Source organism: Polypterus senegalus, chromosome 12, assembly GCF_016835505.1.
Source record: "Polypterus senegalus isolate Bchr_013 chromosome 12, ASM1683550v1, whole genome shotgun sequence".
Lineage (NCBI taxonomy): Eukaryota > Metazoa > Chordata > Cladistia > Polypteriformes > Polypteridae > Polypterus > Polypterus senegalus.
The window spans coordinates 47694661-47714511 of record NC_053165.1 but is presented as its reverse complement, the minus strand read 5'-3'; the positions used below and the strand labels follow the sequence as shown (position 1 = coordinate 47714511).

The 19851-nt window shown below is 39.6% G+C and overlaps 1 protein-coding gene across 2 annotated transcripts in view; it reads left to right on the top strand.

The window, feature by feature from the left end:
• Nucleotides 1-19851, top strand: part of lhfpl4a (LHFPL tetraspan subfamily member 4a) — a 428890-nt gene that overhangs the window by 296825 nt on the left and 112214 nt on the right. For both annotated transcript variants that reach the window (XM_039771101.1, XM_039771100.1), the window contains exon 2: nt 8332-8568. In XM_039771101.1, the coding sequence (XP_039627035.1) occupies nt 8332-8568 (237 nt within the window). The remainder of the gene's footprint in view (nt 1-8331; nt 8569-19851) is intronic.

Genomic DNA, 19851 nt, shown 5'->3' with positions numbered 1-19851 from the left:
TATTTCAATAGAACAATATTATTCCATAAACATATAAAAAATAATAATTCTAAAACAGCAATTAAAAGGAAAATATACATAAGCCAAGGAGCAAACCCTGGCTGTAACATGGGCTTTGGCATGGCTAACAAAAAGTAAGCATTTCCATGTCACACCAGTAGATGGTGCTCTTTGTGTTCCTACACTCATGTGCCCCACTTTTCCATCATCCTTGACTGCAGCAGTAGAGCTGTGAATGATCAAAGATGGATGGAGGCAAATGACGGTTAGCAAAACACCTGCCATCCTTCATTTTTTAATGCTTCACCGGATGAAAGCAGAGCACTTGTATTTGACTCTGAGCAGATATATATGCATCTCCCCTCTGCAAGTCTGACTGATGGCAGATTACTTCTGTGACATCTAGTTAAACATAATTATTATTTTAGAAATTACTTACTAACTAGGGGGCTTTGCCCCCTGCTCGCTTCACTCACCAACCCCCTGGGCCTGTGCTACACGCTAGCCTCGTTGCGGTTCTGCCACTCGCGTATGGGGATGCGGATGTACAATTTAAACAGATTACATATGTATCAATGCATCGGATAACTGCCCGTGATTGAATTTTCATTTCTTTCTCTCTATTAAAAAAATTACTTTTTCAATTGTCTGGCTCTAAGCTATTCTAATTGGAAACTGTTAACATTTTAAAATGAATGGCATATCAAGATCTCCTTTGTTGTTTAATGTTATCCGCGGGAGATGTACTACATTACTTTTCTTGGATACATCCTTCTTTCTACAGTAATTTGTGCGTTGGAAGACCGGTCGTTGTTAACGGTTGTAGATATTCCTCGTGATATCGTAAGTTGTTGTTTTCATCTTCTGCATGATCACCACCAACTGTTTCAGCTTAGTCTATTGATACGCATTTAACCAATTTGCTGTATGAGCGATCGTTATTTTTGGCATTAATTCATTTGACTTCCTTGTTTCTCGGTGCTACGGGACCGTGGTCTTATTTGAAAATGTTTAAGAGGAGGGCGTGACTTGAAAAAATCTCAAGGCAAAAGTCTTGTCTCGTGGGAGTTGAAAAAATCTCTCTTCCAAAAAGTCTTGTAGCGTCAAAGGATTTTTTTATATAACAGAGAGCTATCTCTAACTATTGAAATTAAATGTTAATTTCCATTTTTAGCATTTTATTTGTATGCATAAAGCTGAAAAAAAATCTAAAATAACTTCTTTAACAGTGTTTTGCTTTCATTAAGCTTATTTTTAATCATTACCTACATTTTTTTCCAATCATGATTCTGGTTTTCAATCAAACATGCTTCTTCCTTGTTGAGAACAATACTGTACAGTGAGAAGTTAGAAGGACATTAGAAATGGTAAGGTCCAAAGAACAATGACTTAGTGATTGTTCTTTCAAAGTCGAGCAGATTATCGTTTCTACCTTTGATTGCTTAATGGATGAAAATCAGTAATCAGTCCAAGGAGAAAGAATACAACACAGTGATCTTCAAAACACTAGAAAGCAATAGCCAGAGGCAAAATTAATTGAGCAGCTCATTTCCAGGAAATGAATTAGCCCCCAATTAAATTATGCCTGCTCTGTAGCTGTCTTGTAGCAGAGCTGACTCTGTTTGGGCTGAAAGTACACAATTACTGGTCTCGTAAACCTCACTCAAAACTTAAGGAGTCCATCAAATCACCTGCACCCTGATGTCAGAAATGTAATATAGTAAGCTTAAAATATTCCATTCCAATATGGATAATGTCTATGTTTAGGCACGGACCATATCTAGGTGTCTAGATGTTGCACTATTGGGCTGCGGGGTCAAAGCCCACCTCCAAATTACTGTGTCACTTTGCACAAAAAAGTAAGCAATTATAATGAAAATCTAATGATTATTCTAATGATCTTGTAAGTCTCTTTGGATAAATAAGTCTGCTCAATATACTCGGACAAAAATAGCATTAAATGCATTACAAAGTACTTGATTCTTTCAGGGGATATTCACAACTTTTTAAACTTCTTTCAATTTCTGCACTTTATTTGGGTAAGAGTTGTTGGGGAAGCAGTCTAAACTAAGATGCCTAGACATTTCTTATCCCTTCTACCGTCTTCAGCTCCTCCCAGGAGATTTCAAGGCATTCCCTGGCCAGCTGGGAGATATATTTTTTCGAGTCTGTCATGATTCTGCCCGCCTTTTGGACATTACTGAAACAGCTGCACAGTTAGGGATGCGGGGGTCATACTAATCAGAAGCCTAAACCACCTCAAATGGCTCCTTTCAATATGGAGGAGCAGCAGCTCTACTTTCAGCTCCACCCAAATGTCTGTGCCCCTCACTGTTCTCTAAGGCCGACCCCCGACACCCTATGAAGGAATCTAATTTCTGCCGCATGTTTCCACAATCTAGTAATTTCGGTCACTACCTAAATAAAGCTTGAAGTCATAAGTGAGGGTAAAAACAAAGAAAAAAGTGAATAAAGAGCACTGCCTTTCAACTCAGTTCACCATGGCTGACCTGTTCAAAGCCCACATATCTGGTGACAGTGCTCTGATCTGCCTGTCGATCTGTTGGTCCCTTCTTCCCTCACTCAAGAACCCAAGATATTTAAACTCCTCCACCTGAGGTAGCATCTCCTCCCCAGCCTGGAGATGGCATGCCATCCTTTACTAGCTGAGAACTTTGACTTCAGACTTGGTAGATAGATAGATAGATAGATAGATAGATAGATAGATAGATAGATAGATAGATACTTTATTAATCCCCAAGGGGAAATTCACATACTCTAGCAGCAGCATACTGATAAAAACAATATTAATTAAAGATCAATAAAAGCGCAGTTCAAGTTAAAAAATGCAAGGTGGCGAGTACGAGGCAGGTACAGCAGTCTATAATCTTGTGTAGTGTTAACGTTTATCCCCCCGGGTGGAACTGAAGAGTCGCATAGTGTTGGGGAGGAACGATCTCCTCAGTCTGTCAGTGGAGCAGGATGGTGACAGCAGTCTGTCGCTGAAGCTGCTCCTCTGTCTGGAGATTATACTGTTTAGTGGATACAGTGAATTCTCCATGATTGACAGGAGCCTGCTCAGTGCCCGTTGTTCTGCCACAGATGTCAAACTGTCCAGCTCCGTGCCTACAATAGAGCCTGCCTTTCTCACCAGTTTATCCAGGCGTGAGGCGTCCCTCTTCTTTATGCTGCCTCCCCAGCACAACACCACGTAGAAGAGGGCACTCACCACAACCGTCTGATAGAACATCTGCAGCATCTTATTGTAGATGTTGAAGGACGCCAGCCTTCTAAGGAAGTATAGTCGGCTCTGACCTTTCTCACACAGAGCATCAGCATTGGCAGTCCAGTCCAATTTATCATCCAGCTGCACTCCCAGGTATTTATAGGTCTGCACCCTCTACACACAGTCACCACTGATGATCACGGGGTCCATGAGGGGCCTGGGCCTCCTAAAATCCACCACCAGCTCCTTGGTTTTGCTGGTGTTCAGGTGTAGGTGGTTTGAGTCGCACCATTTAACAAAGTCCTTGATTAGGTTCCTATACTCCTCCTTCTGCCCACTCCTGATAGATAGATAGATAGATAGATAGATAGATAGATAGATAGATAGATAGATAGATAGATAGATGCAGCCCACGATAGCAGTGTTGTTAGTGAACTTTTGCATGTGGCAGGACTCCGAGTTGTATTGGAAGTTCGATGTATATAGGCTGAATAGGACCGGAGAAAGTACAGTCCCCTGCAGCGCTCCTGTGTCGCTGACCACAATGTCAGACCTGCAGTTCCCGAGACGCACATACTGAGGTCTGTCTGTAAGATAGTCCACAATCCATGCCACCAGATATGAATCTACTCCCATCTCTGTCAGCTTGTCCCTAAGTGGTAGAGATTGGATGGTGTTGAAGGCGCTAGAGAAGTCCAGAAACATGTCTTACTGCACCACTGCCTCTGTCCAAGTGGGAGAGGGATCGATGTAACATATAGATGATGGCATCTTCTGCTCCCATCTTCTCCTGGTATGCAGACTGCAGAGGGTCGAGGGTGTGGCGGACCTGTGGCCTCAGGTGGTGAAGCAGCAGCCGCTCCATGGTCTTCATCACATGCAACGTCAAAGCGACAGGCCGGAAGTCATTCAGCTCAACAGGACGTGATACCTTTGATCCTCATGACTTCAGACTTGGTGGTGCTGATCCTCATCCCAAACGCTTCACACTTTGCCATAAACTGCCCCCATGCGCACCTGAGGTCACCAGGACCAAAAGAATCATATCATCTGCAAAAAACAAAAATGTGATCCTGAGGTCACTGAACTGGACACTCTCCACCCCTTTGCTGTACGTGGAAATTCAGACCATTAAAAGTATGGACAGTTTTGGTGACAACAGGAAATCCTGGCAGAGTCACTAACCAGAATCTCATCTCCCATTTATACAGCAGGCCTGGTACCATGTATTCCTGAAGTACCCCAGTAGGACACCCAGAGGGACACGGTCATATGCCTTTATCAAGTCCACAGAACACATGTAGACTGATATGGAGATAATCTCATGAACCCTCTAGAAATCATGTGAGGGCAAAAAAGCTTTTATAAACTTCATGTGAACTTTTCATGTATAGATAAATATTCAGTTTATCTTTATTTATTAATCTTGTCCTGATTCTCAGATGTGCTCTTTTAAGAGTCTCGGAAATAACAGGCTGCCTCACATTGCTTTACTGTCTGAGCCTGCTTGCTCCTTCTTAATTTGGTTAGCTCCACCTTTGTTTCTGTAGTATAAAGACTTTGCCATTCACTTGACTATTGGCCCTAAACGGAGTGGTGAATGGTGTTTTGTCTGATGTGTGTTTCCATTAATAGTAACATCATCCTCAGCTTTGACCCTCAGATCGCAGATGATTTGGGTGGATATGTATCTACGACAAGTTAAGTGTGGAGGTTAAATATTTTTCTGCGCCACCTGGCTACATTTCACACAGTATTCAAAACTATAAATGAGCAGTTTGTTTAGTTAATGAATTAGCTCTAATTATTCTGTATTTTCTGCTTTTTCACTGATTTGTAAGTTATTTCTATATATGCAATAGACATTAATCATTGTCCAGCTTGTGAAGACACACTGTGGAATAACAAGCAGCATTGAGGGGTTTCTGTCACCGGACACATCTTTAACTGTTACCCTCCAAAATCCGGAATTCTGCATCAGTTATGAACTTGAGGGTGCTGCCAGCTCCCGCGTAGCAACACATTAATGAATCACTGAGCCGTGCCAAAGATGTCTAAACCTGCTCTCTTGACAGTCAGAGTTATGGATTTCCTAGAAATTAAGTCTTCCTTATGCTGTGCTTCAAGATGTCAGCTGAGTGGGAGTAATAGAAAGAGCAAATTACAGAGAAAGGGTTTGGTGTAATTACCTCAAGTGTAAAACTAAAAGGACATAAATGTTAATTCATATATACTGAGCATATCTTAGCACAGCAGTAGCTCCTCTAGTCTGATTCCTGACTGGCGACATTTGTTGGGGTGTCTGCATGTTCTCCCACTGTTTGTATGAGCTTTTCATGGTACTCAGATGTCCTGCCAGACTCCACAGGCAAGACATTTGTAGTTGGGTTGCCTGACCATTTTTTGGAAAGTGTCCGTGTCATCTGTTGTCCTATCCAGAGAGTGTCCATACTTTGTGCTTATTATACATTATGTCGACATATGCAAACATAAATATAAATATTGTAGTGGATGGCTGGTATGAACTCTGTTCTCTCGCCTGGTCAAGAGGCCAGAGTAGTGGTAAGGTGCATCCTATCTCAGTCAGAAGCTGGAAACACTATGCCAACATGGGTGGACTGGCATCCCAGTGAGAGCTAATAGAAGAATCCTGCCTGGCTGGGGGTACAGAGTTGTGGATGGACTTGGGGAGGGAGCATACCAAAACTGCATGCATGCCTGGTGTGCTAGGTGGCAGCATTTCTGGGACAATGTACCAAGATCCACAAGCACAAGGCATACTGGGAGTTGTAGTCCTGTGGGGCAGCCTGAAAGGTTTCCATGGGTGATGCTAGATGGATTGGCTGTCCCTTCATTGTGCTTCCTAGGTACAATGTGGCAGCACCCAAAGTACTCCCGGGTCTGGTATAGAGAAAGCCTCACCCGGAAAAGTTGGTGACAAGAAGTAGAGATCAAGGCTTGCCTACAAGAGGTAACTGAAGGGTTACTTGTTTGCTGGAAGTTGTGAATGGTACTTTTAAATAGTAAAATTTTATTTCATTTGAACCGTGAACTATGTATGTGCACTTGTGTCTGGAGTCCAGGGCTCTGCAGTGCCCTCCTTTGGTCACAATGTAAATGAGAAAAACAAGTTGCTAGTTTATTGAACGTATTTGTTCTGAATACAAATTCCCATACCTTTCATTATTTATTTTTTATGAGTGAAGTATACAGTTGTATTTTTGTACTACAGATCAGGAATATGCATTCATATTTTTGTCAAGGACAGGGTTTGATCGGGTAACAACTAAAGAAGATGCACCAGCCAATATGGCTAGGATGTCTTTGCACCTGACTTTGTAGGACTATGTGTGAACTTGGTCTTTAGGGTCAGGGACACTTAAACCGCTGGTTTAATGATTCCACAATTCCCCATCCACAGAAAGTTCCCCTGTTAATAGAATACAGATTTATTTGAATCAATTCATTTTTAAAGTAGTTCCTCAAAGTGAGTTAGTTTCTGAAGAAATATTGCAGACAAGCCACCCTTTCTCCACTTCCACTTGATGGCACGTTTTGTTCTGACTTTCCCAGGCTGAAGTGGTGCTGGCTTCCCAGAATTCCTGGCCACCCTTTTCATCATTATTTGTCTGATGCACTTTCATTACAGGTTCATTACAGTACAGTTTCTAAGCCATTGATAGATCTCTACACACTTCCAGTGGTTAAACAGAGCGTGCACCCTTTAGCCACAACTTTAAAACCACCTGCCTAATAAGTGGGTTCCCCTCGTGACACTAGAATAGCTCTGATCCATTGAGGCATGGACTCCATAAGACCTCTGAACATGCCCTGTGGCATGTAGCACCAAGACATTAACAGCAGATCTTTGAAGTTTTGTAAGTTGTGAGGTTGGGCCTCCATGGCTCAGACTTGTTTCTCCAGCACACTCCAAAGGTGCTCAATTGGATTGAAATCTGGGGAATTTGGAGGCCAAGTCAACACCTTGGACTCTTTGTCATGTTCCTCATACCATTCCTGAACAATTTTTGCAATGTGACAGGGTGCATTATCCTGCTGAAAGAGACTACTGTTGCCATAAAGGGGTGTACGTGATCTACAACAATCTTAGGTAGACGGTACATGTCAAAGTTACACGTGAATGCCTGAACCCAAGGTTTCCCAGCAGAACATTGCACAGAGCACCATTCAGCTTCTGCTGGCTTGCCTTTTTCCCACAGTGCATCCTGCTGCCATCTATTACCTCAGGTAAATGATGCACACACACCTGACTGCCCACATAGTCTAAAAGAAAACATAATTCATCAGACCAAGCCACCTTCTTCCATTGCTCCATGGTCCAGTGCTGACATGCCTGTCAGCAAAGGATAGGGGTCAGCATGGGGTGCAGCTACTCTGTGTAGCAAGCTGCAATGCCCTGTGTGTTCTGACACCTTTCTCTAGCTGGCCTCCATCATCCTGGAACTTGCCGTGATTCTGGCAGGACCACTCGAGTACCCCAGCTCCTATAGGTGCAGGAGCAACCTTGACCCAGACTTCCATCCTTCTTGCTCGCTCACCTTTTATTAACTGCCTTTCTGTGTGTCACATGCCAATAGCAAATTCCTTCATCAAGATCTCTGTGGCCGCAAAGCTTTCCTCCGTGTTCATTAATTCTACTAATATCCTGTACCGCCATGGGCCCCTAACGCACAGCACCATAAGGAACAATCTAATAATTTCTTTGTAATATTTTATTCTTTGGACAATGAAGGTTTGCAAATCTCTCATTTTCTCTTTTTTATTGACCCACTTTGTAGAAGACCAAAAATAATCATGGGAGATAAAAAATCTTGGGTGCCTAAGCCTTTTGCACAGTACTTTATACTGCATATGTGTATCTGTGTGTGTGTCTATATATATATATATATATATATATATATATATATATATATATATATAGATAGATATAAACCGACTTGTAATTTTTCATGATGCTTTGCAGCCTTAATTCATGTGTCAAATCCACCATTTCCCACAGTAGGTAGTGTTAATTACTTTGATAACCTTACTCACACCTTTCTCTTCCTTTCTCTCTCTCTCTTTTTCTCTTTGTATCCTAATAGCTGTCTGCCTTGTTTTTGGCTGCATGATTTTCCCCGATGGCTGGGATGCTGAAGTGGTTCAAGATTTGTGTGGCATAGAAACTAGCAAGTACACCTTGGGAAACTGCTCGGTCCGCTGGGCCTACATACTCGCCATCATCGGCATTCTGGATGCCCTCATCCTTTCTTTCCTCGCCTTTGTGCTTGGGAACAGACAAAACGATTTCCTGCAAGAGGAGCTCAAGGCTGAGAATAAAGGTACGTTTGCTTGGTCTTAAGGAGGGAACGCAGTCGATGTGCTCCCAGTGAGTACGGCATACGAAGGAAGGTTTAAACAAAATAATTGAGGGAATATTATGAGTCTCCAAAAGCAAGCAAATAAACCTAACTGCGAACAAGACAATATAAAAATTGTTATCTTATTGATAATGTTTATGTTTTGTTTTTATTTTTTATTCTTTGTATTGTATTTGCTGTTCAACGCTCTGTGACCCGTGAAGGGCGGTATATAAATAAATTACTACTACTACTACACCAGCCAACTATAACAAATCAGTTGTGGTGGCAAACAAAGCGGAGAGATGAATTATGTGTAAGAATGTCATCAATGAACAAATTAATCAAAATGGATACTGAAAAGAGTCGTGTTTATCAATAGGAAACACAATTAAAACATAAACCTGCAGTAAGAAATGTTTTCAAAACACTTTATTTGTTTTTTCTGCATTGTAATGCATGCTTTAGGTAAATAAATGGAGTGAACTTTTAATAATGGCGAAGAACAAACCACATCTAGCGTAAATACAAATTACAAAATATATTTTTAAATAACGGCACTGATGAGATGTGAAATCCAAATACACCAGACTTTTGCTTTATATGTTGTTGTGGAAAAGCCTTTCCTCTGTTTTCAAAGGAGTCATTGGCAGAGACCAGATGAAAATTCAGAACAATTCTTTATTTGCACAGAGATATACACAAATGTCTCAGTCCATGGAGTGAACAATCAAGGAAACAATTCATTCCCTTTTATATTTTTCTATTATCATTACCTTATCTAATACATCACGTCATCTGAGTCCTAATATGCAGAATTTAGCCAATCAGCCACAGCCACCAGTAACTTTGTATACATGTCGATTCTTCCATTATTCTAAACATCTCTTTGTTAATAGGGGTGTCCTACGGATTTTCTATTGATCTTATTATTGCTTTATATTTGGGGTATTTGAGCTTTCTCATTAGTCTTTTTTCGCTTTTTGAAGGATGTTTATTACCCATTTACTTCATTTTAACCTAAGTAATTATCTTGGTGGTTCCTCTTAAGATGAAGCAATGCTCACAAGCTCAAGCTTTAACACTAGAATTACCAAAGCCTACGAAAAATCTCGTAGAACCGTCCCACCTTAAATCGCTTTGCACTTCTCCGTCAGCGTCTCATATTTGGACTTCTGGCTTCACACATTATACACTTCATATCTACATTTTGTCATTTATTACTAAAACATGAAAAACATTTCTGCTTTAATGATGTGCTTACATAGATTGTTGTAGACACGGAACACACATGAAATGCATGTGTTCCACATAACGATATAGTATTTATAAAAGGTATCATTTTGCTTGACTTCTCACTCTATACAACTCTAAGCAACTGACACGCAGGTAAACAGACTTGAGCTGAGAAAACTGTGCGGCGGTGGGGTGATGTGATAGTAGGTTGCTGGCTGCTTGCTGCTTATCCACACATTTACAGGACAAAAGACGCTGACGGAGAGGTGCGAAGCAATTTAAGGTGGGACAGATCTACAAGTTTTTTCGTAGGCTTTGGTAATTCTAGTGTTAAGCTGTGTTTAGTTAACACTTTAGTTAGCTTCACTCCTTTTCCTTGTGCTTTTAATAATCTATTGATATGACTTAATTTAAGTATATATTTGTATTAAATTGTAAAAATTACATGTCTGACTGACTGACCATATTTTGATTAAAAATATTTGATTATAATTCTATAGTGCACAGCTGGGGTATTTAAATGCATTTTATTTCAAATGTTGAGAAGTAATCTTTCACCTCATGTATACTATCATGTCTTCTGGAAAGACAACACGTCATTTTACTTGTTCAGGACAGCAGGTCATCTGCAATAACAGATTTCCAATCTCTTATTTGAAATCCTTACGGACAGATGCATTTCAGAATTGTGATTTTGTCTGATTTGTGAAAATTAACTGCATGCAAGTTTGAGGAATAAAGTCCTGCACATTGTATAACCTTAGGTTACTGTTCTCATACGTGTGCCTGTGTTTCTGTTTTTGAATGTGCATGATTTTGGATTGCAGTTTCAACATTTGGTGCTATAATTTCAGTCAGTTGTAAGTATTTTTTTCATATTTTCACATTCTTCACCTTTATCTGTAAATGATTATGTATAGGCAGAGGCGGCCTTAGGTGTGTACAGGGCCTAGGGCTGACAAACCCCATGAGGAGCCAGTTACATCAAACGCTGTTACTGGTATGTGTGGACTGTTGAAACTTGCACGCAAATTTAATAAAAATAATGTTAACATACACCGGATTTTCTCATTACAGTATTCAGCTAAATTTTTGCCACATAACACACAGACTTTATCAAAATATAACGTTATAATCTATTAAAATCTATTAAGATCTCTTCCACTCATGGCGTCGACAGTGATATGGCTAAACCAGTAATAAAACGTTGCTGCACGTTCCACTACCAAACACTTCCCGCATTATTTCAACTAGGCCTACTGTAGCAGACTTAACCAAAGACTCGACTAAGAAACAATGGTAGGCTTTCCGAATGACACGAACGAGTCACAAGCAACAAGCCATCAGTTGCTCCCAAGTCAAAACAGAAGCCAACCCAGCGACTAATGAGCTATACCTATTTTAGGAAGGGATTCTACAGGTGATCCTTTACGGGCGATAAAGGTGGACTATGGAATGTTTTCAAAGACATACATGTACAGAATTTGACCTTGAAAAGAGGTTTGAAAACAACAACAACAACATTTATTTATGTAGCACATTTTCATACAAACAATGTAGCTCAAAGTGCTTTACATGATGAAGAAAGAGAAAAAAGACAAAATAAATAATTAAAATTAGGGAGCACTAATTCACATAGAACAAAAGAAAGGTCCAATGGCCAGGGAGGACATAAAAAACAAAAAAAAAAACTCCAGGCGGCTGGAGAAAAAAATAAAACCTGCAGGGGTTCCAGGCCACGAGACCACCCAGCTCCCTCTAGGCATTCTACCTAACATAAATGACCTCAATCAGTCTTCATTGTATTCAGAGTTCTCATGGAAAAATTTGATGGTGATGGTCATGTGGGCTACTGGCCTTTAATCCATCAATGTAAGGATATCACGTTGCTTTGATTAGGAAAAGGGTTTCTCTTAGAAGCATCTCAAATATATATATATATATATATATATATATATATATATATATATATATATATATATATATATATATATATATACTGGAGAATACTACTTGACAAATCCGCTCGAATGGGACACACAGACCTCAAAGGCACGGGGCCTGGGGAGGTCACCCCACTTGCCACCCCCGAATGCCACTCTTCTGTATAGATAGATCCCAGTGATCGCACCATATGCGATTTTTGGAAGTACTCCTTATGTTCTTTGTATTGGGTACACTGAAGATTTTTTTTTAGCCATTCTTTTTATTCTCAATTTGATGACACCAGAACCATCTGATCTTTCAAAAAAGCTAAACTGAAGTAATTCTAAAACTAATGAGATTTGCTTCCCAATATGACATCATGGCCTAAATGGTGTGATATTTTCCTTAATCATGCTGACGTACACAGAGGCTCAAAACGAGTACCACCTTGTCTTTACATTCAGGTCTCATCTGGCACCAAAACTGCATTTTCAAAACTTTTTTTGATTTTCAGAGATTTTTTTATCAGATCTTTATTGAATGACACACAAAAAATGCGAACATCTTACAAAAAATGTAAAAAGAAATTTTACACATAAAAACATTGCAACCCTGAGCCTGGTGCCCACCTCCCAATGGTTTTCAGAGCTTTTTCAGTGCATGTGCTATGGATATCAGACGGTGGACCTTAACATTCTGTGCACAAACCATCAATGTTCTTTGCCACTTGACCTTTAATTAAATAACACTCCACTATTGTACAATATATGCAATGGCTCTAAAGTTAGAAAAGCTGTTATAATTACACTGTAAAGGGTCATTAAACAATTCAAATTTACAACAGTCATAAATCTCGATCACAAATACCTCAAACATTTCAAAGTTGACTTCCACTGTTTAATGCAAATCTCAAGGTAGCACACATTATGGATGGTGGCTAGAAGTTCACAAAGTTCTTATCTGCATCAGACGATGGATTGTTTCTACTTAAAAGGCCAGATACAATCCACACTTGAGGTGTTTTGGGTTTTTCTGTTGAATTTCTCTTTCTCAACAGTCCAAATGTTCTTAACTGAGTTAGGTCTTCAGTAGTTGTTTCGTCAGTTGGAATATTTTGATTGCTTCTTTATTCTAAAGATTTGGTGTACACAACAATAACTCACTAATAACATTCATTTGATCATTTGCCATAGATAAATGTGTCATGATTGTTGTTTGGTTCCAGAGGTCTGGACTTCAGTGGGCTGGTGTGGAATAATCGTTAGCATTGAGTTGATGATCATCACATTTGATTATATTCTATAGAAAAGTCTCAGGATGGCACTCTTGATGGTAAGGGACATCACCCTCTACTTACTAAGTCCAGTTTGGATGTATGAAGAGTTGTTGAGGTGAACCTGTAATCCATCTTTCATGGCAGACGTGCCTGCTCAACACATAACTGCATCTCCTATGAATTGCTGATGTGACCATCAGCACCCATCGTTCTTTCAGATAAAGTAGGAGTGGGGCATTATGGAGTGCAAGCCCTAGACCACTGCACACCTACTTCAGACTCCTGAGGGAGAGCATGCATAATGTGTCAAGCAAGATAAGCATTGATTACTGTTATGTTATACAGTACATCATAACAATATGAACAGCCAACCAAGTGAGTTTTACCCAATAATAATGGTCCCCCAAGAGTTTTCCTGTTTTATAGACCGCTTGGGTTAAGTTTTATAATCAATTCTTGCTCACATGTTATCTGACATGTATGTTAGATTCATGTAAATTACACCATTAGTATACCAGCAAAATATCCGGATTAACTCTTGTTGTCCCAGGGCAGCTGTGACAGACCACATTCTTTTAGTGACTGTACTATTAAAAGAAGGAGATATTTAGGATTACTGTACATCAGTTTAACCATAGGGACAGCACTTTAAACAATTTCACTTGCCTTGCTCCTCATTTTGCTGGGAAAGTCCTGGGTTTCTCATACCCCTAAAATTGTTTTAAATGGCTTCAGTAGATGGATGGGTCTTTTTTACTTTCCCACCATATAGCCTTCCATCCAGAGTGCAGAGGTGTATTTGGGAAATGCTCTGCACCTTTATTATCTATCTTGACCTATTAATATCAATCATTCAGAATGTTTCAAACCCCTCAAAACTGCCTACCCCCTCTCCTCTATCACATATTTTCATCAGAAATATGCAAAAAAAAAAATTGAAATTGTTGTCTGATTCAACATGAACAACAAAGAATGGCACACTGAGTCATGGAAGTAACCCAGTCTTGGACTAAAGGTTATTTATGGTGTCTCGTCTGCAGCAGTCTGTCTGCATGTGTTACAGTGCTATAATTTAGGTTTCATCTATTATTTTTTTTGCAGTTCTAAAGTTCAATGATTGTGTATCGGCTGTGGCACAGTGGTAACACTGCTGCCTTGCAGTTAGGAGACCCGGGTTCGCTTCCCAGGTCCTCCCTGCGTGGAGTTTGCATGTTGTCCCCATGTCTGCGTGGGTTTCCTCCCACAGTCCAAAGACATACAGCTTAGGTGTATTGGTGATTCTTAATTGTCCCTAGTGTGTGCTTGGTGTTTGTCGTGTGTGCATGCCCTGCCTGGGGTTTGTTTCCTGCCTTGCGCCCTGTGTTGGCTGGGAATGGCTCCAACAGATCCCCGTGACCCTGTTGTTAGGATATAGCGGGTTGGATAATGAATAGATGGATGATTGTGTATCATCCCCTAGTCCTGTAAAAGCTCTCCTGTCTTGTAGAGAGTGACGAGGCTCAGCCTAGATATTTCTTTCAGCATGTCGAACAAGTTCTATAATTCTGTCAATGACACAATTAAGGTGTGGTATAAAAATGACAGAAGCCCATTGCATCTGACCTGATGGATTTGGCCATTTAAATGACAAGTGAGGAATGGCAGCATTGCTATCTTCTTGTCCCGGCTGACTTGCGAAGGCGTAACTCCTGGAGGTCACTCAATGGATTCATGTACTGCTGACTTAATCACATCCCTCACTCTCATCATTACTTTGGCAGGGAAACAATTTTGTCAAGCCTCACATTATGAAATGATCAGTTGGCTCTGCTGCTCTGCTTTCACCTCCACCTGTCACTTTTGATTGGCTCCCATACATTTCAAAAGTGTGAAACTCCAGGCTGTTTTAGATCATCTGCCAATCTGGTATGACCGAGTGGACTGAATCAGCAGGAGAAGTCTGACACCACAATTTGGAGAATACCCATTTCTCCTGTAACAGCTCTTTAGCATGATATGAACAACCTGGCTTCAAATCAGCTACAAGGCTGGCTGACTAAGTAATTATGTCAAAGAGTTATTTGTTTTTACACTTCTGAGCATCTCTCACTTGAAGCTTAAGAGCCAACTGAGCAATAAAAAGAGAAAGAGCAATACTAAAACATAAGTGACTACACAGCTAATTCACTATTCTTAAATTAACACTTATCATGTATGGTGGAAACACTTTTTCCATAAATATACACTTTTTTGGGGGCTATGCGAACACTGACAATTTTCTCTGTCCAACCACAATGCACTGTATATTATCTGAATTTGTTTCCTGTTCTGCAATGATGACATCAAAATGATCGTGTACGGTTCAGTGGGAACAACAGAAAAAACAAAAAAGAAATGACTGCTTGCATAAGCAAACGTCTAATTGAATTATGCATGGTAAGCATTCCCTATTTATGTAAACATTTCGACGTTTTTACGTAAATATTAGTCCCCAGCTGTAATGATGCTCAGAGCCATAATGAAGACCCACAGTTAATTGTGTATGTTTAATTACTGAGTTGAAGGAGCACATTTAATTATTTACTGCTTTTTATATTTGAAAGTAAGAATTAAAGTAAAATGGTAATCTTTAACATTTCCCTCTGAAGGATCTTACTTTCTCCTTATTCCAAAAGACTATTAGGTCTGCTATTGGGTTCAACTTCTCCTTCTTCTTTTTCTTTCAGCTGCTCCTATTAGGGGTCGCCACAGCTGATCATCTTCTCCCATATCTCCCAGTCCTCGGCATCTTGCTCTGTCACTCCCATCACCTGCATGTCCTCTCTCACCACATCCATACAACCTCTTAGGCCTTCCTCTTCTCCTCTTACCTGGCAGCTCTATCCTTAGAACACCCTTCTCCCAATACACTCAGCATCTCTCCTCTGAACATAAATATTATATTAAATTATATGCACCTGTGATAGACTGCAACTACAAGTGACCGGATATAAAGATAAAGTGAAAAATGGATGAAAGCATGATAGACTTGAAATAAAAAGTCTTATTTCAATTAATGTAATTTTAAAAAGCAGGAATAATGGAATATTGTACTGCTCACCAATCAAAATGAGATGTAACTCTTTTAAACATCAAACGCTGATCACACAGTTCCAGCTCCATCCATCTCTTCTATGAAACTGTTGATTTCTTTAATGATGGTAGCTGTACATTATTGCACAATCTTGTCGATATTTTTATTGCCAATACAAATTAAAAGAGAACAGAGTAACATTAACCAAGTGCAAATTACACATGAAGGATAATTTATTGTGACACTTTTTATTATTAGTCCTCTGTAAACGACGTCAAACTCTTAATCAACACCAAGATTCAACTCTATTTCTTAGTGTTGTTTTATTTTTTTGGATCAAATTTTAAAGATTCTCACAGAGTTCAAAACAGATTTTGATCACAGCTAGACCATTGATGCTCAAAATGGGTACATACATCACTTTTTAAAAATGTACAAGTTTAAGGTGTTGTAGTTTCTATGGTAATAAAATAGATTCTTAATCTCACTTTCCTGAAACTGCATCATGATGACTTCTCACTTAGACTCTTACAAATTTACAGCTTAAAGTGTATAAATAAAAACCACACCAAGTTACTCTTATTCACATTGTTCACTCTATGAAGAAGCAGAGCAAAACTGACTGGTAGGAATAACATGACATGATAGATAGATAGATAGATAGATAGATAGATAGATAGATAGATAGATAGATAGATAGATAGATAGATAGATAGATAGATAGATAGATAGATAGATAGATAGATAGATAGATAGATAGATAGAATATTAGATTAGATAGATAGATAGATAGATAGATAGATAGATAGATAGATAGATAGATAGATAGCTATGAAAGGCACTATGTACTACGGTTGTGATGTGAGATTTTACATATAACTTGATAAATATTTTGTACGTCTTTATTTGTAATTTAGGCAAAGCAATGTAATTTAGTGTTTACCCCAACCCAACCCCGCCCAGCCTTTTATGACTGAGTCTCTTTGTAATTTTACGACAGTATTTGGGGGATGTGTCTTAAACCAGTTTGTCAAGTATTTTTCTGCTAAAGTCTTTCTACCCCCACAAGTAGGCTAAGGTGTACTTTAACATATGGTTTGGGGAGCAGGTGTTAAGATGTTCTATTCTCCCATTGGTCTGAGGTATGGCTGTTTGGAATTTAATTTAATTTAATTTGGCCTTTAAGTACCATGATGTCCTATTGGCTGTAGGGGGTGGACAGAAAACCCATAAATTTGCTTGCTTTATCTCACTCTCTCTCTCTTACTAACCAACATGTTCTGAAAGAAGCATCTCTGTTACTAACATCTGATGATGTAGACAACACAATGAAGAGCACAGCTCAGCAGCCATATTGACAGGCTTAAGGCCTGTTCTGAAAAAAGCTGAGCACCAATGATGCCTTAACTAGAGACATTTTAAGTAACTACAAGTCTGTGTGCCGCCTGAAACTACACATCATTATTTAATTAGGCTGTATGGTTGCCAATATTCAAATGTACTTTGCATATTGTTATTATTTATGAATATTATCAATAATACATTATTTTATGTGTAACTTAACTCCTGCTTGTCTTTTTACTACATCTAATTGCCTGAGGCTATAGATATAGAAGGGAAGGTGGGGATAAATTATATAGGATAATACCTTATAAACACTGGTAAGTCTGAGAGATTAGGCATTCTTTGGCTACATATTAATAATACAATAGGGGAAAGTGGAACAATATATATGTTACTCTACCAAGATAAAACAACTAGATAGATATGAAAGGCACTATATACTACATAGATAGATAGATAGATAGATAGATAGATAGATAGATAGATAGATAGATAGATAGATAGATAGATAGATAGATAGATAGATAGATAGATAGGTCATGCATTTCTTCTGTTAACTCCTTTCCTAAACACTTCTGTCTTGTTGTGCCTTAATCTTTATATAAGATTAATTACAATTTTTCAAACGCTTGTTTCCAAGATAAGTATATTAACTCTTTTATAGTCTTCTTCTAGTACTGTTATGTTCTTTTTGCAATGTAAAGACAAAAATTGCAAGTTGTGTTCCCAATTTGGGCATCACACACATGTTACACTTCTTAACAATTATTTTTCCATAAAGAATAAGCTCCATATAACATCAAATCATTTCTGTACACCTTCTTACTCCACAAGGGATCTCAAACGCTAATTGATAGACAGATAGATAGAAATTAATTTGATCCCTCATGGAAATTTAGCTTTTTACAGAAGCTCTTTAAATAAATGTATAAATAAATAGATACATACATAAATACACACACACACTTGGTTCTGAACAAAGAAGAAAATTTAAAAGAAAGCAGACTTCTAACTTGGTTGTCCCAGTCACAGTGAGGCATTATTCCAGATTGTGGTATAGCGGGTCCACAGCTCGCTTAGTAAAGGCCATTTAAATAAATGATCACCGCGCTCGTGGTTTCGTGAGGGGGCGTAGTGGTTGTAGCAAGCCGCGGGGCGATCTGCGGTGTGGGCGTTTCTCACTTAGTGCACAGGTGAGGGACTGCCAACATCCGTGATTGTTCCCGTGGCTAATGTGCTGCAGCTGCTATGGCCCCTCGCTATATAAAAAGAAGCGCGAGTCGGATTGGGGGGAGAGTAGAAGAAAAAGATGAAAAAAAGAACAAAACGGAAGGAGTGAGAGAAAGAGACGGAGGTTGCTGAAGAAAGCAGGAAGTAAGAGAGAGCCGGTACGGAAGAGCGAGCGAGGGAGAAAGCAGGCAGCTGGGAGGCGAGCCCACGAGGGGAGTGTTTGGATGACACTCAGTGGGGCTGAGAAAGCGGTCGCTCCAGCTGAGCGACTAAGTAGCTGGAGTGACCAGTGGCTGAATCGACTTGACCGTAGAAGGAGCGGGAGTCGAGAAGGCTTTGGGCTGGTGTAGTCCCAGCGTGAGCACCTTGGCCGCTGGGAAATAACCCAAGTCTTGGTCCAGTTGGGAGCCTGACGAAGCCAAGGGTCGAAGGGCTACCGGACCTGATTGAAGGGCAGCTGATCCTGCAGGTAGGCGACTCTCCTGTAGAGCAGACCAGATGAGTGTAGCAGGGGAGCCGCCATGGAAGCAGAAGAGACCGGGCTTTTGCTTTTAATATATTACTTCCTGTACTATTTTACCTCGTCGTTTTTAGAGGATTTTTCTATTTATTGATTTTAACCTCCACGTTTTCTTTTAATGGATTGTTTATTTAATGACTCTTTTGATGCACTGCACTTTATTTATTGAATACTTTGTTTTTGATTTGTTGTTGGATTTTAAATAAAAGTACTTTTGCACCTTTTGAACGATCCCCTTGCTATGTTGTTGCCTCCACTGTGTAGCTCATCTCGGTGACATTATCGACGGTGTTGGGTTCAAGGGCTTCCTGAACAGCAATGGTAGCGTGGAGCCGAACCCACATCGTCACACAGACATATTGCTGTTGGAGCCCCCATAGCATTTCTTGACACATTTCTGCTGAATAATTCATTAGCTGGAAGTTCTCAGTGTTGGCGTGCCAGAGAGAGGATGAGTAGCAGGTGGAATATTTCCAAGGGCCATTCCCCATTATTTGCAGAGTTGCAGTGACTTCAGAAAGTATTTTGACCCTTTACTTTGTTCACATTTTGTTTTGTTGCAGCCTTAATCTAAAATCATTTAAAAGTAATTTTCACCCTCATCAAATAACACTCATTTCCCCTAAATAACAAAATGAAAGCAAGATTTTAGAATATTTGAAGTTTATTGAACATAAAAAT